The sequence below is a fragment of the Pimephales promelas genome, chromosome 21 (assembly GCF_988280905.1).
Source record: "Pimephales promelas chromosome 21, fPimPro1.hap1.1, whole genome shotgun sequence".
Classification (NCBI taxonomy): domain Eukaryota; kingdom Metazoa; phylum Chordata; class Actinopteri; order Cypriniformes; family Leuciscidae; genus Pimephales; species Pimephales promelas.
The window spans coordinates 18,334,529-18,361,465 of record NC_142789.1 but is presented as its reverse complement, the minus strand read 5'-3'; the positions used below and the strand labels follow the sequence as shown (position 1 = coordinate 18,361,465).

The 26,937-nt window shown below is 37.2% G+C and overlaps 2 protein-coding genes across 8 annotated transcripts in view; both read right to left on the bottom strand.

Annotated features, from left to right (window-relative positions):
• The window catches only part of mdfi (MyoD family inhibitor), a 31,143-nt gene extending 17,274 nt beyond the window's left edge, over nucleotides 1-13,869 (bottom strand). For 2 of the 3 annotated variants that reach the window (XM_039673263.2, XM_039673265.2), the window contains exons 1-2: nucleotides 13,373-13,863; nucleotides 12,581-12,721 (exon numbers count right to left, since the gene is read on the bottom strand). In XM_039673263.2, the coding sequence (XP_039529197.1) occupies nucleotides 12,581-12,683 (103 nt within the window). In that variant the 5' untranslated portion in view covers nucleotides 12,684-12,721; nucleotides 13,373-13,863. Of the gene's footprint in view, nucleotides 1-12,580; nucleotides 12,722-13,372 lie in introns of all 3 variants that reach the window. The other variant, XM_039673264.2, reaches the window with a different exon arrangement.
• A 5,291-nt stretch (nucleotides 13,870-19,160) lies between these two features.
• Nucleotides 19,161-26,937, bottom strand: part of foxp4 (forkhead box P4) — a 133,282-nt gene continuing 125,505 nt past the window's right edge. For all 5 annotated transcript variants that reach the window (XM_039673576.2, XM_039673575.2, XM_039673579.2 and 2 more), the window contains 2 exons: nucleotides 26,182-26,351; nucleotides 19,161-24,608 (listed from right to left, as the gene is read on the bottom strand). In XM_039673576.2, the coding sequence (XP_039529510.1) occupies nucleotides 24,464-24,608; nucleotides 26,182-26,351 (315 nt within the window). In that variant the 3' untranslated portion in view covers nucleotides 19,161-24,463. The remainder of the gene's footprint in view (nucleotides 24,609-26,181; nucleotides 26,352-26,937) is intronic.

Below are 26,937 nucleotides of genomic sequence, written 5' to 3'. Positions count from 1 at the left end.
TTCAAATTGCGCAGATTGAAATTCCGAATTGAAAATACGCACAATGGAAACAGGTCCATTTCACATAAACTCCGGTTTACCACAAAAAAGTTTACACGCTCGCATGAGGAGGTTTTTCATGCAATTCAAAAAAGGAATATGTATATTAATATTAATACTTATATTAATTATATATATTAATAACTTAATATTAATAATAGTAATAATGTTTAGTGCGGTGGCTCTGATATAGGCTATAAACCTCTATAACGTCTATAAAAGGCAATTAACGTCCGTTGCCATGATTTTTGGAATGACTTATCGAGAGAAAAAAAAATGTTTTAGTCGCATAACATCGGTTATTGAAAACGGCGCCCTTTTGCAATAGTTGTTGCCGTTGCAAAAAATCACAAAAGTTTTGCGCAAATCTTAGTCTGTAATGGAATTCGCCTAATGGTGAGCGAAAGAGAGAGATTGTTGTTTCATATGGAGCAAATCGACGTTGAACAACAAATGATTTTATTGCAAATGTTTAATCGTAGAAGAATCAAACTTTCCTCAACTTGATCCATCGTTGAAACAAACAGTGCAGTCAGTGGTCACTTTAAAAATGGCTATTGCGGGAGGGGGAAATCAGAAAAGCTACACTCTGGAAATGATGTATAATCTGACCAATCACAGCCCTTGCGGTCTGCGTCACCTCGACACGTAGTTAAAATTTTTTGGAGGTGCACTTTGAGCTACGGCGGAGGGTTTGGAGAGGGATTCGCGGCGACGTAGAGGGGTCTGCGGGGGTACACCGTCGATTCGACACCTGATTCTGAGTCACTCTCTCAGCCTCGAAGCTCTCCATCTCACTCTGTGTCTCTCTTTTTGTCAATCTCTATCAGTCCTTTCTGTGGTGTTGCCTTATTTACTCCTGAGATCTGGGAACGCACACTGAGACTTTCTATAATCTTCGAGCAGTCAGGTATGAGGCCTGGTATTAGAGATTGAGCAGCCATGTGGCTTTACAGGGACACTTTGAAATACTCTCAACCCTCAAACCCCAGCCTTTCTTTATTTTGTGGCAGAGTTGCTCTGTCCTCAGCAACCCCTACTAATGCGCTTTCAGAAGAAAGAGACAAAAGAGAAAGAGAGAGAGAGACTGACAAGAGACTTAGAGATATTTCACACCCCCGTGCGTCTCAGTGGAATAGCTGAACTCAAGGCTAGGCAAGAGACATGCTTGAATTAGAACTTTCTCCAACTCTGAGATCCAGAACTTCTCCTTTGACCCGCGAGACCTCCCCTAATCGTGGAGACTGTAAATTCAGTTTTTTAATAGAATACAAGAGATTACACCATTTGAAAAGTACTTTCTTTTGTGCTCCAGTGAAAACAAAATCCCTTTCAATCTAAAAATAATTTGCAGAGTCGAAGTGTAAAACTCGCAACTTCACTATTCTGTGCATGCCTGGAGAAAAATATATTGGTGTAACGTGACAAAGAAAACTGTTAAATATCCGGCAATCTCAGAGGCGGGACTGGAGGAGCAGTGCAACGGCCACTTGTGTTGGGAGTTAATTACTTGTCATTACCCTGACTAATTAAAACCATCACTCTTTAAAATCCACCGAAGGTGATATTATGCTAACACAGGGCAAGGATGGGAAAAACAAGGGGGAGAGGTAAAAGAAAAAAAGAACAGATGAAATGAAAGGCATAAAAATGAGGTCGATTTTATGCAGCTGTAGGCTAATATTATTATCGGCTTCAGGTTTGGCAGACAGGGTCCGCGCTGTAGCTCTGCAGGCATCTGGAACAAAGTGCTGGCCACAGGGCACAGAGAACAGAGGGATAGAGATTTGGGAATTGGAGGGCAACAGAATCAAATTACGCTGCAGCCTGCATTCCTCAAATTCACAACTGGTGTACTTGAGATCACTTTGAGAAAAGAAGGTGCTAAACATCAGATTTAATGTTAAAATGCAAATATAGTAGGGAAAAAAAAACAAGTGATAAAGGACAGATTCCTTATGTGTTGTGTCATGTCTACATAATAACTGAGAATTCTCTTTCTAAAATCATTATGCAACATGTGAAAAATAACAGTACATGCTGGGAGCTGCTCTAGGTTATGTAAAGTGGAAATTGTGCTTTCACAAGAACTATTTGCAAGTATCAACAATTGTAAGCTGAAGTTAATGTCTGTCATTTTATTAAGTGTGTATTATGTGTTCAGAACAGTCTGTACAACTAAATGGTAACAGTTTGGCAAATATTATTGTAGTGTAAATATTACTGTAGCAGGAATGTTCAATCATTTTTTGTTTGTTTTTTTATCAGAAATGTAAAATTATAATTAGTATGATTATAATATAATATTGGTGTATACTGTACAAGTGTGTATTTCTATGGGACAAGACAAACGATATTTGTAAACTTAAACCGATATACAGGTATATGCAATATTATTAATAATACAACAACTATTATTGTTGTTTTGTCTCTATTGTGTGCTACTACTGTAATCAGGTGGTTGTGCTACCATTTTCACCAGTGCCACCCCTACCACATGTTAGTCTGGAGCCCTGGGATGACTAGATCATCACTCTCTCTCTACATTACTGTATATTATTTTCCTGTTCAACTAACTGAAAATTGGCACTAAACATGTTTTATTCCATCTTTATAGTTGGTCTTTGCCATGCCTTTGAATTAATTACCCTCAGCCATGGTATGCTGCTCCCAGAAACAAAAACTCAATGACTGTTGCGTATTTATTCACATTTATCTGTACTTTACTCAATGCACTGCAATTGTACTGAGGGCTACAGGAAACAGGTGGTGCCACTTAGTGGAGCATCTCAGATGGATTAAAGCAGAGCACCTCATTTAAAGCCCACATTCATGCTCCCCTGTTACACATTTGTGAGCCAATCATGACTTTGACACAATTTTTATAGCAATGACCCCTCAGGGATGTAATTAGGGGAGCAAAAAGAAAATAATTAAGGAAATGTCTGTAGCTGATCCTCTGAAGAGACATGCTGATAACTACGGTAACGTCTTCACTAAGCTTGGCTCTGAAACAATAGAGTCTAATCTGGGCTTGTAAACTGGCCAAGAGTAAAAACACACGCTTGGGGGAAAAAGCTTCAAAGAACTGTTTTGGAATTTATCCAAATTCACAGATTATTTAGCAAGTACAATAGAGGAGGGGGAAAAACACTGTAAGCTCATTAAAAAAGAAAATGTCTGGTATTTAACAGGCTTTGGGGAGGATTTAACAGCACTATATCTTGTGCTTGAAAGTTTTGTGAGGAGATAGAGCAGTGTGAAGAAAGTGGGGGGTCTGTATCTCTGTTTCAGGTCTTGGCATCTCCATGCGTGACATTCCATGTCTCCTGGTTCTCTTTAACATAAAAACATTCACTTTTGCACAGTCACGCACCTCTGCTGGCTCCAAAGAACCAACAGGAAGTTTCAAACACACTGGTGAATGGCCAACAGCTGCCTCATAGGTCAGCATTTATCCACACTTGCTCACTCTCTCTCTCTCTCTTGCTGTCTCATTTGAACCCTCTAAGTCAAAAAATCCAAATGTCCTTGAGCAATGCTTGCTAATTTGCCATTTTAACAGTAAAATTTATGACTGAAGTGAAAGCTGCAGGAATCCCCCCACATGAGAATCACGACAGCAACTTAAAACCATTGGGTCAGGCATCAAAGACAGACCCAACAACAATCCAACATGATGAAATCCTAAGGAAAATCCTACATCTTTCTCACAAAAAGGAGACTGGCAAGTGATATCTGCCCAAGACATGTCAGGAGAAGCCAAAATATACATCTTGAGAGGCCAGCTGAGCATTTGCAAATAATTATGTAGCATGAATATTAAGTCATTTGAACAAAAGTGCTCAAGTGTGTCAGAATTAGGCTACGTCATGAGTGGCCCATAGATTACTGCTGTCACTTGGCAATATCATTTACAATAGAGAGTTTTACTGGACTGCTCCAGGGAGATTAAATTAAATGGAAATTTATAAACACCTTTCTTTTTGAAGATGCACCATAGATAACCCATTTTGTCACGCGGTTATGAACTTGTTAGGATCCAATCATAATAAACAAGGAAAGAACCAAATACGTTATAGTTTAAAAATATATATAAGGATGCTGTGACAAATTAATTTTGTACTATATAATTATTTTATAAAAATACAACAAAAAAGTTTCAAATATTACAGTTAAGGAATTCAAATGGTGGGTTATATAAACCTATGCTTTAGTTAAATAGTTTTATATTTTAAGTTTTCATACTCAAAATGGTATTTTAATAAGATATTTCCCTTGGTTCATACAATACATGGTTGACCCTGTCAGAGCCGGACAGTAACGGAGTGCATTTACTTGAGTAGAGTACAATTTTGAGGAATCTGTACTTTACTCGAGTATCATTTTTGGGGAGTACTCATTACTTTACTCAAGTACATTTGAGAGGGAAATTTTGCACTCTTTATTCCACTACATTTCTACCCATAACTGTGAGTACCCGTTACTACTTAAAAAAAAAAATGGAAAAAAGAAAAATCTCGGAAACCCTCATTTTGTTGTTTCCCTCTCAAACGTAATTGGATTGTGCAAGTACCACTGATTTGGGACAGCCTATCAGCAATCACCTTCAGCTTTCCACCAAAGTCAACTCCATGGTCAGATTTAGATAAGAGACGAAACCATGGACGAAACAATGGATGAAGGTCCATGTCCATCCCGGGAATGTACCAATCCATGGCCCCATCTCGCCACTATTTCAATTTTCTGAATTTTCTGAAATTTTCTTAAATGATAAAAAAGCAACATGGTAAAAAGATGAAAATGACTTGATTTTACTTTCAGGTCCTTTTACATTCTCCAATGTATTAACATTAACATTTTTCATAACTCCATGTAGGACGTTTCTGTCCATAAATGTAAGCACTGTGGCAGTAGTAATGCAATATTTACAAAATGTTCTCTAGTACTCTTAATACTCAAGTACTTTTAAAAACAAGTACTTCAGAACTTTTACTTAAGTAGACATCTGACTGAGTACTTTTAATGTCCACCTCTGGACCTTGTTTATAACGTAAACTGCGGCTCACTCACAAGTGACAAGTGTGATGATGCCGAATGAGAATTTCTTAAGAAAAGAGAATATTCTTAAAGGGATAGTTCACCAAAAAGAAAAATTCTGTCATTAATTACTTACCCTCGTGTTGTTCCAAACTCGTAACACTTCTAAACACAAATTAAGATATTGTAATAAAGAGATTTCTGTCTCTTCATTGACAATCCACACAACTACCACTACAAGTAAACATTTTCTGAAGAGACACGATGGCTTTATATGATGAACGTATTGAATTTAGGCTTTTGTTCACATATACACATTAGTTGTGGTAAACAAAAGCTCAAGCCTTTTCACTGAACCAATGAGGTTCATTCTCATGTGTAACACAGCGAATTTGAACTTCCTCAAGAACCAATGGGGTTTGTTGTCACGCATCAAGCAGGTAAAGTTAAGCTTCTGTTCATGTTCCCTGATCAATGTTTATATGTGAATAAAAGCCTAAGTGCAATCTGTTCATTATATGGTGTCTCTTCAGAAAATATGGACAAAACTGATCGACTCATATGGTTAACAAATGGATCACTTTATTAACTTTTTCATAAATCGCTGAGATTACATTAAATCACAAATGAAGATATTTTAAAAGATGAACAAAAGCCTTACAGGTTTGAAACAACATGAAGGTGAGTATTAAAAACATTTTGTGTAAACTATCTCTCTAAGAAATGCTAATAAAAATGGTCCTTCAGTCTACATAATCTGTATTCATTTAATTTAGAAATACTTTTTCAATTTAGTAATTCTTTGATCGAATGAAACAAGGGGTTTTTAGAAAGTTGATTATGAACAGTATTAAGACAAGAATGTTGTCTATCAAATTTCTTTATGTAAAAAGAGAAAAATCCCACCCCCCGTCACATATCGTTGACCACAGTTTTATCAAACATTTAATCATTTAGCAGACGCTTTTATCCAAAGCAATTTACAAATAAGGAAAGCTAAGGTTGAGTTAGACAGGTCATTCCACCAGCAGGGAACAGTCCCGGGTGAAAGCACCACAAGGTGCCGTTCGTTTGCAGAATGCAAGCTTCTGGATGGCACATAGGTCTGGAGTAATAAGTTTAGGTATGGGGTGCAGAGCCAGTAGTTGTTGTGTAGATAATGCATATTGCATTATCATAACATAATGCAAAATTATCTTTCGAAACCACAATTCATAGATATCATAAAAATGTGTTGCCCTCTTTGCAGTCTCCCACATCTATGAAGCTTGCTTATATTTGCACTTTATGTAAAACTGTTACAGGATTCATAAATCTTAAAAACAAACAGAGCTCCCTGTCATAGCTGTCAAATCATAACTTAATTCAAGCATAAGCAGAGATGTTGGCAGTTCCTCAAGGATCAAATTACACAAAAAAAAGGCCTTTAGCTTAAATTCCTGCTGAACTGAAGTTAAAAAAAAAATCAAGATTTTCGAAATAGCAAATCCTTCTGTGTATCTAGCGAAAACAGCTTTAGTCATCCACTCTGGAGAGCAGGGAGTTAGTGGGGATGGTTCATCTCTACAATGAGTCAGGCCTTTACACAGAACTATGGCACTAAAGCTGAAGAAGACCAGTCAATGCAGGCACTGTTCAGCCTCGGATGGGCGCCATATCCGTAACCAGGCGGCCTCATACAAGCTTGTGTTTTCAAAGAGTTTTTAGACTGACTGCAGATCCTGTTGGCCTTGAAGGTAAAAAAAATTCTTAATCTTAACATTTAAATTTAGACTAATCCAAACACCAGGATGAATGACTTAAACTAATGCTTAAACGCAGCAAGATGAGAATCCTCAGTTTAAATGAGTGTGCTTGAGGCACAAACCTAAAATCTTTAGGAACAATTCAGAGTTAAATGTAATTAGTTGTTATTGGGCAGATGGCATATATGCCTGGTAGCCTAATTTTACCATGGTGTATTGGCTGTGGCAGTCACACAGGAATCAACACGCTCACTGGTTTTTGCAGCATTGTTATGCAAACGGACGATTGGGCCAGGATTTGCCTTCACCCACAATAAATACAAGGCCTCCGCCTGCAGATCTGATTTCTGCGGATAGGACTGTGGTAGTTTGCAGAGGTGGCACGCTCAAAGCCACTTGTTGTTCGCACACATGCCTGTGTCAATACACATGTTCACCCAACACATTCTCATCCTTTAACGTCATATAGAACGCTATATGACAAAACGGCACTATACTACGCACATGGCACCCGTTATCGTTAACATAACACGCGCTGTGAGGGCTAAGTTTAGGAGTGGGGTAGGGTGTGCATGTCATATTCACGCTAAAGGATTTATAACGTCTTGGGTTCGAGTGTTATATTAACGATAAAGGGTGCCATACGTGTAGTATAGCGCCGTTTTGTCATATAGCGTTCTATATGACGTTAAAGGATGAGAACGGGCTGGTTCACCGGACATAGACCAAAAACGGACACGCACACAGTACATACACAAACAGGCCACGCATTCCATTGTATAGAGCATCATGACTAATCTGGAACTTTGACCCCTCGTTAGTAGGACAGTCCGGAGGATCAAAAAACATTTCCAAGTGGCCCATCCCTCCACTGGAATTCAAATCAATGCCTTACTGACAAACAGAAGCTCGCAGAACCCCATTCACGGCAATGCTTGATTCCAAAGTTAAGCAAAGTACATAGCCTTCAAACCACGGAACGTTTCACTATAGCACTGTGAACTCTGTTTTCAGACTTCTACTAGCCAAGCACAAAAACAATAGTGTCTACTCATTGCTCTGTTCTAAATACTGCCTAGATGGGCCACACCTGAAATGGAAGGGAATTTCAATACAGCCAATGCAAGTGGAATGTTTTAAATTATTTTTGTTGATACTTTTTAGTATCTTTTTAATTTACTCACATATAGTTATATCATACATTACCATACCAAAATTTGTGGTCAGATTTTTTTTAAATTAATTAAAAGTTTAATTTATCAGCTGGCTCTGATGGTCGCTAAGAAGATGGGACACAATGAAAACCCAGTGGTTGTGTCCTTTGGTCGCAGTCATGGAGGACCAAGGAAAAGAAGCAACACACTGAGAGTGAGTACTCACACAGGATTGCACTATTCGCAGCTGGACGATTGGCATCTCAGGGCAGCCCGTGCTGGTTCTCAGCGCCCCGCCCCAGTGCCCTTCTTCCCGGAAGTGCATGAGGAGGTTACTAGAACGTGGACTGCACCTTTTTCTGCACGAAACCGTTCTGGAGCCTCTTCCTCCCTCACTACCCTCGATGGCGGAGCAGCTAAGGGTTACGTGGAAATCCCCCCGGTGGAACAGTCTGTGGCGATACGGGTCTACCAGGCCAAGGTGCTCAAGGAAATGCACAAGGGTATTTCCGACCCAGAGGTTATGCAGGAACCCTCCGGGCGACGAAAGTCACTGCACGCTCCCTGGGTCGGGCGATGTCCACGTTAGTGCTCAATGAGTGACACCTGTGGCTGAACCGACAAAGTGTGGTTCCTCAACGCCCCTGTCTGCCAGGCCGGTCTCTTCGCCGTCCCTGTGGAAAAATTTGCTCAGCAGTTTTCGGTGGAACAGAAGCAGACGGAGACGATTAAGCACATCCTGCCCCGACGACCAGCCGCTGCTTCCACCCAGTCATCGGTAGACGCCTCCATCTGCTCGTCCCTGAGGGCACCCCCCTGCGTCCGACTCCACCCCTGCTCAGCCTAAGCAGCAGCCTCCACCGAAGCAGCAGGAGGCCGGTTGCAAGAGGAGCACCCAGCCCGTCCAGGCCCCCACTAAATCAGCCAGAAAGCGTAAGGGCAAGAGGCCCTGAGATGGGCGACCCAGCGATGGAGGAAGCTGCTCTTGGGGAGAGTCGTGGTGTTTTGGTAGATAACCCCATTTGTCAGAATCTCTTCTGACTCACGTTGTAGTGATCTGATAAAGGGGAATGTCTCGGTCACGTATGGTAACCCTTGTTCCCCGAGTAGGGAACAGAGACATGAGTCCCCTCACCACAGTTTCTGAGCTTCCGCTGTACGGCCGAGTCACAGGTCTGGTTCCTCAGTGGAAAAACAAAGATGCGAACGCACCTGCTGCTTGTTATATGCTCGCACCGCGACGCACAGCAGCTGGTGCAATTATCGCATGCCAATGTGCATTGGCCCGTTTTATTTCACTCGAAGTAGATAGGCACTCGCAAACGATCCCCATTCGTCAGAATCACTTCTGACTCACATCTCCGTTCCCTACTCGGGGAACAAGGGTTACCATATATAACCGAGACGTTATTTACCTACTTCTTCCAGCATGCGTGCAGTTGAGTGCTGTTGACAACTATGAGCTCAAAATACGCCACTTACTGTGTTGCTCTGATTGGTTGTAGGTCTATCCAATTGAGTGCAGAGTTGATTTTTTTTCTGGTTCAGTTAAGACACGCCACATAATCAAAGCCCAATGGAGCAGTATCAGACTCACATTCTGATTAGAATATGAGTACGAGGAAGTAAGGCTACAAGGAGGCATTAAATTGATAAAAAAAAAAATAGAAGTTAAAAAAAAAATTCTAAAAACCTTTATAAAATTTTTTATAAAGGTTTTTAGAAAACATCTTGACCCAACTATATTTGCATCTCATTATAGGATCGTCATCGCACTGCATTGTACAGAAATCAGCATAGAAAGGATCTGATTACAGCAAAGGATCAGATGAGAAGTGGACAACTGCTTCCTAATTTTGAATGTCTGAAAGATACCAAAGAGAGATTGTATGGCCTGATAAAGTAACAAATAAACTTAAACACTGTGCCTCACATTATTTGTAAATATATATGTATTTAGCAAATTTGTGTTAAAGCAACAGTAAGGAACTTTTCCTCTGTGGTTGCCCTACAGGTTGGAAGCGGAATTGTCCATTACCACTGTCGTAAATAATAATTTAGCATACCACAGCCTACAGTCACACACGTATGATATGTTTGAGAAGGATCACACTGACACAGAGAGTAGCATCAACTTATCGTAACTTTTACTTCAATTCCACTGTCCTTTCAGTCCCAAGTAAACGAACACATACATTTGTCAGGCATAACTGAATGCTCCCGCACAATCAAACTCTATGCATCATGAAAACTAACTCAATGCATTATTAAACTCCCACTTGAGAGAACACAACATGTTTAATACAAATGTACACAAAACTTAATGAAATATGTTTAGTGAAATTAAAAAATATTTAAGAGAGCATTAATTTAGTTGTATACATACATGTTCTAATATAATTTTTTTTGTAATGTCACAAGTAATAATCTCAGGGTTTACTGGGTTTTACATGATTGTTTTTGTATTGGTGGTGGTATCCTTAAAAATAAACATTGTCACGTGTTTATCTTTCTTCTCACCGATTCCTGATGGTTAGAGGACAGTTACTTGAGTCGCCCCCTGTTGTTTAAAGAATAGTACATCCACAGACATTGTGTGCTTCTTAGGGCTGTACAAATTGCCACACAATTGAAAACAGGTCTCAATGAATTATATTTCATAAGCAAGATTGAACATTTGTTTCTGGTTGTATTTGGTCATGATATAATTAGTTATAGTAACGTCCAGAGGAGAAAAGCCACGAAATTTTAAAATACTACTGTTATTGTTACGAAATGTAGTTTTAATAGTTTTTCAGTCGACAATGTAGTTATTTAAAGCTCAAATCTGTGGTTTATTTATAAAGTTAGCGCCTATTTAAAAATTTGATCTGACGTTTTAGGAGTTGTGAGATCCAGGCTTTCATCGGGCTCTCAGCGCTCATGTACCCTGCCTGGAACAGCCTTACCTTAGCTAGTGCTTCTGACGTTTGCCACTGGCTCTGATGTCTCTAGTCTAGTGGTTAAACATGAGATATAATTCGTCTTGTGTTCATCTTATGGGTGATCTTGGGTCTCACAAAAAGAGAAAGGCTTGTGTTATTTTATTCTATATAGCCTAGGTATATGTAGGTATTATTTATATATACAGTATATATATATATATATATATATATATATATATATATATATATATATATATATATACATTCTCTTCACTGTATGTAGGCCTATATAAAATGAAATTACACAAATGTTTTTGTTAAATGTCAGTTTAATGATCAATATTGTCATGTTTCATATTTTTTACATTGTCTACTCTATATTATTCTGCAATTGATATTACATACATTGTATTTGCTGTTCTTATTATTATTGTAATATTATACCACTTGCAATTATCAATCTATTACAGCTATGCTGTTAAATGTACTATTCATAGTCACCATTTAACTTATAATTTATTATTATATAGTCTCCTGTAATTGATGTCTTATTCCATTGCTATTGTTGTTATAGTATTATACATAAACTATATGCTATTATTAATATTTGTATTATTATATTATGTACTTATGATATTATACAATTATACTATTCATTACTATTTTATTTGCCATATACTGTTTCTTTATTTTATTGACTAAACTATTTACTATTACTTTATCTTATATTTACTATTTGCTTTGCACTGTAGCTGTACCCTATCAAATGTATTAGGATCCATCGGCTATCTTTGTTATTGCTAAAATCGGGTCAGTCACAGAAAATGCTTTTTCCACAATAAGAAAACTTTATTTAATTTAATGTAAAAATTAAATTATATCTTCACAATTCTTATCAAAAAAATAAAAAGCCAGATAGCCTAAGACTACATGCCAAGCCTGAGCTTTGGCAATTTCTTATTTAAAAAAAGTCTAACTATCGGGATTTTAAATAACTAGAGATGGAACTTTTTATACACCATGTACAAACCACTGATTTCAGTTGATAAATCCTTGTTTGTACCAAAGTCTGCTTGCCATGGTCTGTGTTTGAAAGAAACAAGAACTCTGTGCCACTAAACGTTATGCACTACGCAGTTGTCCACGTCTGTCGCCATGGTTACGACAGTATGGTTACTACATGGTTATGGCAGTATTAACGGAAACCGAGCATAGGGCAGATGTTGCGTCATTGGCAGTCTTTCCCTTATTAAAAAATCTTTGGGATTTTTTTAAACTTTTGGGATATTGGCTTTTGGGATATTGTAAGTACACAACTGCAGGAAATCACACTGTCCATGTGATTTTGGGATATTTTATTACAAAATTCTTACATATTGTACCTTTAATTGGATCGTTGCATGGTTGTGGTTTAGTACTGCTGTGATCTTATGAGTGACAGGTTATTCCGCCTTCACGCAGAGAAAATGTCATTAGGGAAGAGAAGTCATCGCAAGATGGAGGGGAAGTTATTTTGGTTAATATTAGGGCTTTTTTATATAATGATGTGCATAGAAAAAGTATTAAGAAATACTGCAATATTAGATTTTAAAAAAAGAATTGTAATTTTGATTTTAAGGAGACTTTAACAATTATATTCAAGTGACATCCAGAACCCTGCTGGCTGTGTCTATTGTACCTGGGCATGGGTTGGTGATAGTTTCCTGGGGCCGGCTGTCTGGTTGGGCTTCATCTGAATGTTTGGGCGGGCTGGCACTGTGGCTGTGGTCCTCCTTGGACATCTGTTCTGGAGCCAGGTGCCAGGACACTAGAAATTACCCTGCAAAAGAAACACACAGAAGAAAACAAGGCTCAAGTCTGCGAACACACAGCTGTCCATGTTCCCACTATCACTTTTCCCTCCTATTGTTTGGCTCATGTCAGTGGGCCAAAGTACTACATAAAAACACCAGCGGCTTGGGAAATAATGCTTGGCAGAAGAAGAAGAGATTAAAATGGCACAATGAAGCAAGAGAAACATGGCCAGAAATGATATGATGTGCCAAGATACTAATTTCATGAAACAAAGAAATAAAAGAGTCCGAGAAATAAACAATTTTGACACTCATACAATGGCATTCTTGTGGCGAAGATGCTATTTCAAGAGTTTCTTTAATTAAAATGTCATGTGCTGGATGAATACATTTAACTTCTTAAATTAAGGTCAGGCTACTTCAAGACATAAGAAAGTTACTTCGTGACTACTAAAAACTCCACTAATATGAATAAGGATAATAATCTTGAAAGAATCACGACTCGCGAGTAACACACAGAACAACATGACTGTTGGTTTTCATGCTGTGGTTTGTCTGTGGCGAGTCTCTGCACGCTCCTGCTAAAACTCACTCAAACCTGTTGAACGTGTCCACAGTTCACTTTGTAGACAAAACTAAATAATAATATGTAAAGCAAAACAGTCCAAATGTCTTACCTGCGATGGTCACTCGGTAAAAGTGTGGTTTCAGTGATGCATCATTTAGTGCTCGCGCAAAACAAACTTTCAAGAGTCCAGTTTCGCGGGGGAAATTCTTTCTCTTCATGTATCTCTATCTCTCTTCAAGTTTTTGAGTTGCTTTATTGTTTACATTAAAGTTGCCACTCGTTATTCCTCATTTGTTAATCTTGACCGTTATCTCCAGCGTTGAATAAACGAAGAGAGTTATATTCGTCTTCAAACTCTCCCAAGAAACTTGACAGAAAACATAGTAAAGCAAGGTCTTATTTTTTTCACTGTAGTAAAGGAAAACCAGAAATAACCCGTTATGAAAAGTTATATTTTTTCCTCTCACATGCTGCAAAGGTCCAGTAATAATGGAAGTTGTTGAGGTCGCTCTTCAGTGTTTTCACCTCGTGCGCTGTCGCTCAGGCTCAGGAGGACTCTCGTGAGGCAGCAGCAGCAGCAGTCGCGCTCTCAGCTCGAGACTGTTCGACAGGAAATGACATTGAGGGCTGATTACTCCTTGCAGCCAAGATGCCTGTACTCTACAATTACACTAATTACACTCTCCAGGACCACATAATATACAAAGGTATGTCAATAGAAATCAGAATAATATATAATATAATATAATATAATATAACATAATATAATATAATACATATACCCGTTTTAAAACATATTACAGACACACTGTATCAATATGTATTATTGCATGAGGCTTATTTCACTTTTGGTGTGAAATAGCCTTTACAGTTGCCAAAAATATTACTTTTATTCAACTTTTTTTTTAATAAAAATTAAAAATAAAGTGAACTAGCCCAGGTGTGAAAAAGTAATCCAAAAGAAACGCAACACATTACTCTCCACAAAAAGTAACGCAATTAGTTACTTTTTTAGGGAGTAATGCAATACTGTAAACTTACCTCGTTTTAAAGGTCAGCATGTCCATTGTTTAGTTGACATAATTATTGTTATAAATGCCTGAAGTCACAGAACAGATACAAATCATAAGTACAACTGAGATAGAAGTTTTAAATCAGTGGGCCATGTGCCGTCTCTCTCTTTTTTTTCACAGGGGGCATGAACGATTTTACGCATTCCAATTTATATTAATTTGTGTCCATGTCAGCCCTGAATTCCATGTTTATGGTTCTCCTTTCTCTCTCTCTGCTGCTTATGGCAAATGCTTTGCATGTGTAAAGGGAATATACATGTTGATACACTCCAATTGTGCATTTTGTAGACTTGGGCTCTGTGTATGTGTCATACTGAGATGATGGAATCAATTAAATGTTGATGACTGAGTAAGGTGCAATGTCCACACCCTCAGCCACTACTAAATCCAAAATGACACTCATTGCAAATAACATAGCACTCCTAAGACAGCGTCAGGCACTCATTATCCTCTGCCAATGTTTGTTGACCGGTGGTATGATATTCAACCCTTCAGGTTTGTGTCTTGGTAATTAACCTGACATTTACCAGGTGCCACTCTGCTTAGTTTCTTCTCTCTATGGCCTAAGGTTGCTGTGGACCCGAAGGCCTTAATCTACTGCATAGTTCCATCGAGACATGAGATTTTATGCTTTGCGTGCTTAAATGTGGCCCAGATAGGGTCTAACAGTGCTTGGCCAAGTGTGAGTTGTTAAAGGGATAGCCAAGCCAAAAATTGAATTTCTCTGATCGGTTTTTACTTTCAAAAGAAGTTATTTTGAAAAATTAGAAAGTCAATGGTGTTCATCCATGTTGTTTTGGACTCCATTGACTTTCATTATTGGGAAAAAAATATTCAGCATTCTGTAAAAGAAAGAAAGTCATACAGATACAGGTTTTGAATGTTAAGAGGGTGAGTAAATAATGACAGAATTTTCTATTTTTGGTGAACCATTTCTTTAAAGCGTTAGTTTTCATAAAAATAAAAATTCTGTCATTATTTAATGACATTGATTTTTATTATTTATTGATTTGAATTATATGACCATTTATGACAAAGTATATATTTTAAGTCTATGTTGCAGCTATGTGGAAAAAAACAAACAAAAACAAAAAAAAAAAAACGATCAAAACGCAGGGACGCATTTTTGGTCCTCAGAGGGTTAATCACTCTCATGTCGTTCCACACCCATAAGGCATGCATTCATCTTCAGAACACAAATGAAGATCTTGACAGCCTACACAGCAACAACTTTCAAGTAAAGACATCATTAAAGTAATCAATGCGATTGTGCTTTTTTTTTCTCAAACAAAGCATTCAGAGTGCTTCCTAAAATTGAGGTTAAACCATAAGAGTCACATGGATTACTTTAATGATGTCTTTACTACCTTCCTGGGACTTGAAAGTGGTAGTTGCATAGGCTTTCAATGGAGGGATAGTAAGCTCAGATTTCATTAAAAAGAAAAGAAAGTCTTACTGGTTTGGAACGACGTGAGGTTGAGTAATAACAGAATTTTCATTTTTGGGTGACCTATCCCTTTAAGTGATTGACTAATGCATAATTCCATAATCATAGGTCATTGTACATAACCATATCTAGGTCAACTGCTGGAACCTGGATAAAAAAACTGAAACGCTGACTAAGTAAATGACTTCCCGTAATACTTTGTGCTAGTGATTCATCAAATAATCTTAAAGCAGTCGGATATGTCCAAATGTTGTTCCAAACATTTGTGATAAGAAACAAACAAGAAGGGAAAAAAAAAAGAATTTAAGTTTGAAACAGATTGAGAGAATGAAATATGTGTTATGGTTAATGAAAGTTATCATGTTACAAAAAAATTACAGTAGCGTGGTTAAAATAATGCTAATTTACGAGAACCTCTCCAAGATAGCAGTGAGAAACATCGAGACACAGAGTCGCATATTACTCAAGTCCAACCATGTTTTTCTCTTGGATGTTATTTTAAACGTTTGACACTGATTGTTTGTAGCGGAATTGAACATTTTGGCACGGTGGGTGAAGGAGAGAGGGATGAAAATGTGTTTCTAATCACTCACAAAGATGCCTTTGTTCTCCTCTCCGTGGCCTTCTGTAAGCCAGCGGTCCCGGCTGAAATATTCTGTCAGAGCCATCTTAATTAGACTCATTATGTTGCATTGGAGGGTGCAGGATATACTTAAATGAGTGTTTATGCGATTTATCATTTATCTAGGAGGATAAGTGGTGCGGATGGTGTATTTTGACACTCAGTAGTAGGTCATTGTGTAAACAGTATCAGTCAGACATTTCTTGAGTCAGTCAGTCTTGAAACTCAGAAAGTACCTGAGTTTATTGCCATTTCAACAGAAGACTACACATTTTTCCAAAACTTTTACCAAACTGAGTGGCCAGTATAAGTTTCCTGCCTGTCAAACTCTGGGAGAGAATCTCAAAATACTTTAATCAAATAAAAATTGAACTTTCCCGAAAGCGACCACTTTTTCCGCCTTTTCTCTCAATATTGCAGCACCACCACTTCAAAACGGGGTCCTGTGCGTTTTAAAGATAAGCTTTCAGGGCAGATTTCAAACGAAACGCAGAGGGGGAAAAAAAAAAATCAGAGAACCTGATCCCGGTCTAAATGGGTTGGAATAACACTCTCCACCCTGTCTGTATGTCAGTGAGAGATTTTCTCAGAAGACTGAAAGGGCTCTCTGACTGGGCCTGTCCTGTTTTCTTTTTTTTTTTTTTTCATTCAGTCCTATTCAGTTTTTGGCTGGTTTATTTACCCCTCCTGGTGGACAGAGCCTGTAACACAACAACAAGACTTTCACATGTACACACTTCTGTAGGGTTTGAACACATGACTATAATGTTGTCAACAGGCACTTGTACCATTACCCGCCTTCAAACTACTCATATCTAACTTACTGACACACCATTGTTCATGTTAGCATCATCATTTCCCCTCTGTCCAATTAGTGAAATTAATTATCCTTTCTTCCTGTAGTAGCTGTCAATAATGCACACTGAATTCTACTTTATTACATATTTATTATTGTTCCACTAGGAATACTGTATTTTTGACTGAGTTTGCACGATTCACTTTGACTAACTGTTTGTAACCAGTACATTGTCTTGTCCTTTATGTGTAACTTTATGTGTCTGCACTTTGACGCTTTATCTTGGCCAGGTCGCCGTTTTTAATGAGAATGAGTCCTCTTATGTGCCTACCTGGTTAAATAAACGTTAAACAAAAAAAAAATCAGCAAAAATCTTTTTTATGCTAGTCATTTTATGCTAGACAATGCAATGCTTTTTTGAAAGATTCAGCACTATTTCTACACTGTAAAAATTAGTATGACTGAATATGTTAAATCTAATCAATAAAATTGAGGCAACAGATTACAATCAATATTATTATAAAAAATTTGAATTGAGTAAAAATTAACCAAATGATTTACTGAAATAATGATTATGTTAAAACACAACCAACACCATCAGATCACCTTATCTATTTGTTCATCTGGATATTCACGTATAACAGCCAAACAACATCTAAAGTTAACGATTTAAGGGTCAAGAGCCCAACTAACACACACACTGATCACCATAATGGTGACTTAAAAATTCCGGTTTTCTCCTTGAGTGATTCTGCTTGTAATCATCAGGTGTCTTCAATGATGGCAATAATAGAAAGAGTTCTTAATTCATCTTTGACGTCAGTCTGTTTGTAAAAATTTTTTTTTGTAAATTCTACTAATTTTAAATGGTTAACTTTTAAGTAATTCATTATATTTTTTTAAATTTAATTAATAATGTTGATTGTAATCTGTTGCCTCAATTTTATTGATTAGATTTAACATATTCAGTCGTTTTCATTTTTACTATGTTGGCCAAATAAGTACATCAGTGTCTAGCTTACTCAACAAAGTGTAAAGTAAGTGAGAGAAGGTTTGTGCTCAAATATGGGCAATAAATTATACAATCAAGCGATTAGCTGGATTAGCCATTACACAAAGAGGTAATTGCAAGCATTAGCCTATTACTCAACATGGGTGAAGCACATAAAGACATAACCACTTAAGTTTCTTTTCTATATATCATCAAATGGACAGGGACATGATGTTCCCATTCCTAAGTTAGTTGGAAAGGCAAGTGCTCTGTAGACATTCCACTTCCTTGAAGTTGAGTTCTCTGCTTTCTGGTTCAATCACCCACTTTACACCAAAGTCAATGTGCCTAAGTGTCACATGCATTTTGCATGATTAGGGGAAGCCCTAACCTCCCTTGCTTGCTCTTAATTGAGAGCACATTTTGCTCAAGCTCCCAAAGCGATTTACTTGCCATAAATTAAAATTTGTCAGTCTACTGTACTGAACATAATGAATCCAATAATATATTTGTTCATTTGATATTTCAGAGGGAATTTCCTTTTGGTCTTTTTAAAGTAAAAAGGAGGACATTTTCATTAAACAATACAGTGGATAATTATTATTATTAATAATAATACTTAAAGGGATAGTTCACCCAAAAATGTTTTACTCACCCTCAATTTTGTCCAAACAAAGTTGTTCCATTTTTTTTTACATACTATGGTAGTCAATGGGGTCCATCAACTGCTTGGTTACCAACATTCTTAAAAAAAAAAAAATCTTTTGTGTTTAGGGTGAGTTAATGATGACATAATTTTCATTTTTCACCCAGTATATTTATGTAAAAAAAAAAAAAAGGCGGTCTGAAACAAAATTTCTTTGTGACTTAATTCATGAATCAGAGGGTTATTTACAAAACCACATTAATATGTTAATTTTAATTAAAGTGTTAATAAAAACGTACAATGCACAGCCTTAGACAGTGTAATAAGTATTTTTATTGCATTTTATAATGCCATTGTCAATAATTAGTACAGATTACATGCAACTAGACCTACTGTACAGTTTTTTATTGTCTGCGTGAACAGACACAAGAAGATTCAGGTTACAAATACACAGATATATGTGTTTTTTTTATACAGCATGAAGAAAAACGGCAGTGACTGGCATAAACATGGTCACCGGGGGTTAGAATGACAAAGGCGGATGGCTAGTTGCCTTTTTTTTCTATACCATTTCAAAAGCCACCACCTATTCTTCCCCCAAGTCTCATCTGAAAAAGCAAAACAAATGTAAAAAAAAAAAAAAGAGAAGTAAACAAGTTAAAATAAAACTAAAGTACATAGAAGTCACTGCTGAAAATGTACACACATTCGTAAAAATACAATGAGAGGAGAGTCGAAGTGGTAGTTCCATTTGATTGGCCGAAGAAGTTAATACCATCAGGCGAAAGCTCCCAAGAGCGGCATCTCAAAGCTATTCATAACCGGGCAATGGAGCTCTGGGTTGTAGGGTGGATAACCGTGAAATGTAAAATACCGCTGTCACCTACGCCAGCCATTAGTTTGGTTACAGTTGTGGCAGACTTGATCGATTTGGAATACAAATGTCTATCCACAATCCCTTTGGTGGTCACTGAAAATGAACTGCATCTCTAAAAGCCTTTTCACAATCTTATTTGGTATGCTACCGTGGTAAAAGCCACACCAAGTTCACAGCGAATGGCAAACAGTGGTCGAAAATGCGGGTGCAGAAAAGTCTGAAAATATAAGGAAGACCCTCTCGATCGACATAATCACCGAGTTATGCTGAGGAGAGCCAATCCATGCACATTCTCAGAGACTTTCTGTACAGATCTGGAGCGCTATTGCCTTCTGAGAGACAGCTTTGAGTGCTCGTGGTAAATCTGAGTTGACTTTAAAAGGGAGTCTGTACACATATTGGCACCTAAAGGACCAATAATTAACAAAAAAAAAAAAAAAAAAACACCTTAAAGTTGCTCTTTCTTATAAGCAAGAGAGGGCTACACATTTCTTTTCTACGATGTTTTTTTTTTCTCTTTCACTGTTTTTCTGAAGTTTTGGTCCTGTCTTCTGAGAAAAGTCCTTCTGAGGTATCATTACACAATGAGTTCAACTTTTTTAGTTTGTTTTCTCTCTTTTTTCCTTAAAAATGCATAAATGCACTACAGAGACAAAAAGTATCAAAATAGACCTAGCTAAGATAAATATACAAACAGGTGTGTTACCTAAACCACTTATCTAACTCTTAATCTGTCTTTTTCGAGAGATAATACACAACAAAAAAAGAAAAAAAAAAGAAAAAGAATAATCGTCCCAGACGTTTTATGACAGAAAAACCGGTGGGGGTGGGGGGGAGGAAAACAAAATTTAACCATGATACCTGCAGCACATAATATGATAAATACATACACTTTTAGCAGAAGCAATACAGTATAGGAATTCTGAGCTCAAAACTTTACAATAGCTAAAAAACAGGTGAGGAAAAAAAAAAAGTAAATGAAACACGTAAAAGAAGGGAATGCCCTTGAGAGCAGCTAAGCCGAACGGTAATATACAATAATACATCATTACAACTCGCGTAAAAGTAACAAAGGAGTCATGGCGATCACCACTGATGTGTTTCAATCCACATCTTACAAAACAGCTTTGTTTACACATGTACCTTAAAGCACAACTGTAGTCCGTTTCGTGAATGCAGCAATTGATTTGTGAGAGTTTTTCAATTCCTCCGCAATCCTCAGTTCTTGTAGCACAAGCTTGATGCTTCTCTTTGGATATTTTGGTTTCGTCGTACGATAAAAATAAAGGCCTGTTATTAGGAGCGTGATGATCTCTCTGGGATGGTGTGTGTGTGTGTGTGTGCTATTTTCTCCACAGCCGTCACGAAGCTACACTTTGCATTAATTGGGAAGCGGGGTCCGTGCAAGAGTGGCCTGCGTTAATGCATTCTGCCTATCATCATTTCTGACACCCAACTGACTGGCCCATTGAGTACGCTCTAATGACCGGCCAGCTCGATGGCTCTCATTGGCCTGGCCTCTCATTATGCATGTGGAATTAAAACACACAATTAAGCCTCCGCACAGAGGACCTGTACATAGACACTATGCTAATAGATCACTTAAAGTGGGGAATATGTGATTTGGAGTAGACCCTTTTAAATATGTTGACGACTTAATGCTTCATACTTAACAGAACTCAGCATTTTTTTTTTCAGGTGGGGGTGGAGAGGTAGTCGTCTTTTTTCCCCGTCGTGTCTCGTTTGTTTGTTTCCGTTCATGCGAATAAATTTGGAATCGAGAGGAATCGGCAAGCTACGTTCACAGCTATGCAACAAGAATCATATTTTGGTTTTTTTATTATTATTATTTTGTGTATGAATGAAAAACTAGAAGGGATTTAAACCTTTTGAATGACTACAGGCGACTTTCATTGGCCTATCTATTTTGTGAATCGTTTTCAAAAGGAGGTAGCATTATATTTGGTTTTATTTCTTTGTAGGTGTTTCGAAGGTGTGTATTAAATGAATACACAGGTCTCGCGTGACCAGGTACGTCAAAGATCCTCCAACATAAAAAAAGTGGAAAATAATTACTTGAACAGTACTTATAATAATTCCTGTTGTTTTTGAAACAATCTGAGTCCCTATCAGCCATCCCTTATTAGTGTGGTCAATAATACTGTTCAACAGGCAGGGTAAGCACAGCAAGCAAGTGCTTGCCTGCTTTTTTTGGTTTTCGTTGAACTGTGAAATACTGGTAATTGAAGTAAACCATAATGCCAAGTAATTGCTGCTGGATACTAGTGTCACAAAAGTACATCAACTGTTATTGAAGTGCCATTTGCATGTTAAAGTCCTTTGCAATCTTAGACGGTGAAGACTGCGTTCTCAACACTGCAATCGCCTGAGCATAAGATGGGGTAGAGAGCTTCCTTTCTCAGATCGTAAGTGCTTTGTACATTAACTAAGGAACTGCAAGAGGCTTGTTAATACTGCTTTTTTTTTTTTTTTTGCTTTTTGTTTCCTTTTCGGTTTGTTTTTTGGCCTTTAAACATATGTAGTGTTAAGAACTCATTAGGTTAACTTATATTAAAACAGTTCTTTCCTTTTTTTTAAACAACAACAAAAAAATAGCATTTTACACTTTGGTTTTTGGAATGCTCTGTAGTGTCAGTGAGTCAAAAAACATTTTAACTGAAAAAAAAAAAAGGATAAATTAAATATTCAAATGATGTGTTTGTGTTCTTTTGGCCAGTTCTCTAAGAAGAAGTAATGATAAATAAAAAAAAAAGTTTTTTTTTTTTTTGGTTTACTAAATATCTCTTTGGTTACCTGTAACAAAAGTAAAATGGGGAAAAACAAAAAAAAAGCAACATATATTAAATTAAAACTCAAAATTTGGCATGGCACTACTGAGAAAAGTTTTTTTTTTTAAAGTTCAGTGAAAGCAAAATCTCACATGCTAATCAGACACTTTCTACTCACACAGTGAATTGCAAATAACTTTTATATATCTAATAACTATAGAACTTTGAACTGATAATGAGAGAGTCACTATATTGGTTAGCCACAGTACAAATCCCCTTTGTAATAACAGCGAGAGGGGGAAAACACTGTGGTCTGAGGTATTCCGTGACCATGTTATCTTTTACGTTAAAGCAATGTTTTGTATCGCAGCTGATATCAACTGGCTACTACAGAAAACTCTGAAACGAACGAAGGAAATGCCGCAAATCTGGGAAAATAAGATAAAAATATCCGAAATAAACAAAAAAATGAAGCAAATTTGTGAAAAAAGAGAGGTATGAGTGCCTGTAAAGTTTTTCATGATCTCACAGGGAGCCCTGCAATGCGTATTCCACCTCTTTAGTTTTAGCTTCTCTCTGCTATAGAAATGTTCGAGTGGTTTTGTTGGTATTTAACGTTAGATTTCATCTGTGGTTCTGTTTCGGAAGTCTTCACTTAGTGCTAAGTGCTATCCTCATTTACGTGTGATCTAACGCTTACACTACTAGGATACGTTTTTTGGGGGTGGAGTTTGTAGAATAAGGATTTTGGAACTTCTCTCCCAAACGTAACCCCTATTTGGAATGATGATTTAACAAAACGAAACAAAACAATCATTAACAGAAGACATATAATAGTTGAATTACATCACAATGAAAAAATGTTGATCCTTAAAGAAATAAATGACTATGAAAGCGAAACGAAAATCGAAAGCTACTGCACACATATTATAATCAACAATACAGTCAATAAAGTCTCTGAGCCGGTCCTCCACAAGCCTCATGTCAGTCTGGCTGTCATAACAGCACCACAGGAGAACAACAGAAAAAAAGTTCCTTTTCCTGAAATATGCCTTTTTTGGGGGTAGCAACATTTTCTATGTTTAGTCTGACAAAGAGTGAGGGGGGAAAAGCAAGTTCTGGCAGACTCTTGTGGATACCATCAGATAAAGATAAGGACAGCGCAAGCATCCACCGAGGCTAACACTGCCTCGAGACAGAACGTGTCCCCTGTTTCTCCAGTCCAGTCATGTAAGGGAGACGAAAAAAGAAAAAAAAGAAACAAAGGAGTAGGTCAGGTGGCCGGGGATGCCGTTACCAGTCTATCAGCTTGTATCGTTTCGGTCTTTGCCTTTGTCAAGAGTGGGGAATTTATCTGTGTGACCGCAAAGTTACTGAGTCTTACAGCATCCCCTTTGAATGAGTACAAAAATCCGGTTGAAAGCAGAAGTCATTCCGAAGATGTGTGTTCGGCATCTTTTTCCTCTCTTGTCAGGCATGTGAACATCTTTCTGAGGTAAATCACCACTGTGTATTTATCCCATAAAAAAAGCAGTGTTCTCAGGCCCAGGGAACATAAAAATTAAAGCTAAAAAGACTTAAAATAGAGAAACCTCAAGTGACTTCTGGGGGGAAAAAAATTTACTAAGTGTGTATACTGACGTCAGTTTTCCCTCAGTAGCTTTAGATACGCTGGTCCATACTTCTATCAGACCATGTTTCAAACACAGGAGGACATAAACGCACTTGCTCAAAGGGCCATTTCGAGGGTACTGACCGAGGAAACAAACAAACAAAAAAAAAAAAATCAAAGGGGGGGACGTGTGTTTTTTTTGCATTGTGAACAGATGAGGTCTAACCCTGTTTTGGTTTTTGAAGTTGTAGTTGGTTTTGTATCTTTGTTTTCTCACTTGATCTTGATCATCTTGAATATGAGGGAGTGGTCGGGCCGGTGAGCTCCGCCTCCGTCAACGCTTCCTCTTACTCCAGCTCCTCCGTGGGAAGCTCCTCCATGTCACGCTCGTCACCAGGCATGCTCAGGTTCTGATTGACAGCTGCCATGAGAGACACGGGCCTGCAGTCCTCCTCCATCTCAGCTGGCTCCTCTTTCACATGGATTTGGTGTCTGAGACAGTAACACACAATAAGTCAGTCTTTACTAAGATTATAGAAGCAAGATTAATCAAATGAGAGATAAACCTTTAAATATGTAACAATTTTTAAATGTCACTTTTTCAATATTCAATTTAAAATATATACATTTACACAACGTTATATAATATGTAATATAATCCCTAAGATTTCATTAAGAAATATATGAAGAGTTCAGATGAAAAAACCTCTAAATGCCATTTGAAATTTTCTTCTTTATTGATGATTTTTATCAAACTTGTATAATGAAGTTCAGTAATTTCACTTAAATAACAATTAATAGGTAATTATCATTGCCATTTAAGTGAAATCTCTGAACTTAAATATACAAGCTTGATAAAAATGATCATTCTAGAAGAAAATTTCATGTGGCACTTAGAGGCTATTGCATCTGAACTCTTCATATATATAGTATAATTATAATATAATTAATTTATATTATATTATGTATATATTGTTTATTGTGATTCTTTTTATCATTAATAAATTATATACACTACAGTTCAACAGCTTTTTTCCCCAAGCAACAATGCATTAAATGGATGAAAATTTTAAAAAAGTTAATTGTAACATTTCTATTTAAAATAAATGTTGCTCATTTGAACTTTCTATGGTTTTCAAATGCATAACTATGGAGCGAATTATGTGCCATAATTAAACAAACAAATCCAGTATTTTGCAAACAAACTCGACTCGCAAACAAACTCGATCTGCTTTGGAAAGGAAAAATCGACTCGCAACCAAACAAAGCAATTTGCAAAAACAAAGGTCAATTTGAGCAAAAATCTAGTGGAGTAATCAATATTGTGTTTTACAAATATAAATAATTGAGCCTAGATAATATTTCACAAATAAAAACAAACAACATGCTACAAATTGCATGTAACCTTTGAACAAATACCAAATTTATTGCATACAAATACATATCTGTCTGTCACGATTGTGAGATCTCTCGGCTTGATTTTCTCACAAATGTGTTCAGGCAGATTTTCTCACAAATGCAGTTGAGTAACTGCCTCTTCTAAAACAATAGCTGGCACTAAAATAGGGGACTAATTTCCTTTGCAAAGCAAATCGAGTTTGTATGCAAAATGCTGGATTTGTTTAATTATGGCACATAATTAGCTCCATACATAACAGTTTCCCACAAAATATTTATTGTTTTTAACATTGATAATAAGACATTTTTCTTGAGCAGAAAATCAGCATTTTAGAATTATTTCTGAAGGATCATGCGACACATGATATTCAGCTTTGCCATCACAAAAATAAATTACATTTTAAAATATATTAGAAGAGTTATTTTAAATTGAAACAATATTATATGAAATTTTGATCAAATAAACTCCTCCTTGGTGAGCATAAGAGACTTCTTTGAAAATCGACAACAAAAAACGCCAAACATTAGTGGTGTATTAAAAAATGGATAATTATTTTTTCATTGCTCTTGTTTCATAAAAACTAAAACCCCACTTTTAACTTTAGGCTATTACGTTATTTAGTAGTACACTACATATCAAGGCACTGTAAGTTGACTATAGTCTTACCCATACTGCTGCGGAGAGAGGCCCGGGCTGCAGCTACCGTTACTGTTGACCTGTTCAACAGTGCTGCTGACATCATCGTGGCCGACGTGCAGCATGTTGAGACTCGCACCTGTGCTGTTCATCAGGGTGGAGCTGTTCAGAAGACCAAGACTGCTCTCTGCGAGTGCAGCCTGCACACACAAAATGGAAGTATAAGGTCACTATGGACATTTAAGAGAGATTCAATGATGGACATGTTGCTCTAGTCATAAGGCATTGATGGCGGAGCAGGTCTGAAAGGTCTTTAAGTGAATATACTGTAGATGACTGCAAGGTGTACTTGGGCACAAAGTCATATGGCAATGGTGACTTTCACAGTGAGCATCCTCAGAGGAAGCGTGTCATTTTATTGATTTTTTAAAAAAACGTATTATTTAATAAATGTCTTCTGTGGTTTTGATAAATGTGCTGGCTGGAACGATGCAATCTGTATGTTTTGAGGGAAAACTGGGGGAAGTGGAGCAGCAGGTTAGTTTGTGTGACCACTAGGGGTCTCCTCGCCTCCATGCAACAGGCCCGATTGAAACACAGACACACCAACTCGCGCTCCTGTTACACATGTGCTCAAATGAAAACACCTCTAAATCTCTTTAGGATATGAGATATGTTATAGAGTATTATAGCATTTGGTAATACTTTAGTATTTTTGCTTAGTATTTAGTATTTAGCTTAAACTTTTTTTTTTGCCATATATAATTTTATATAATAATAAATAAT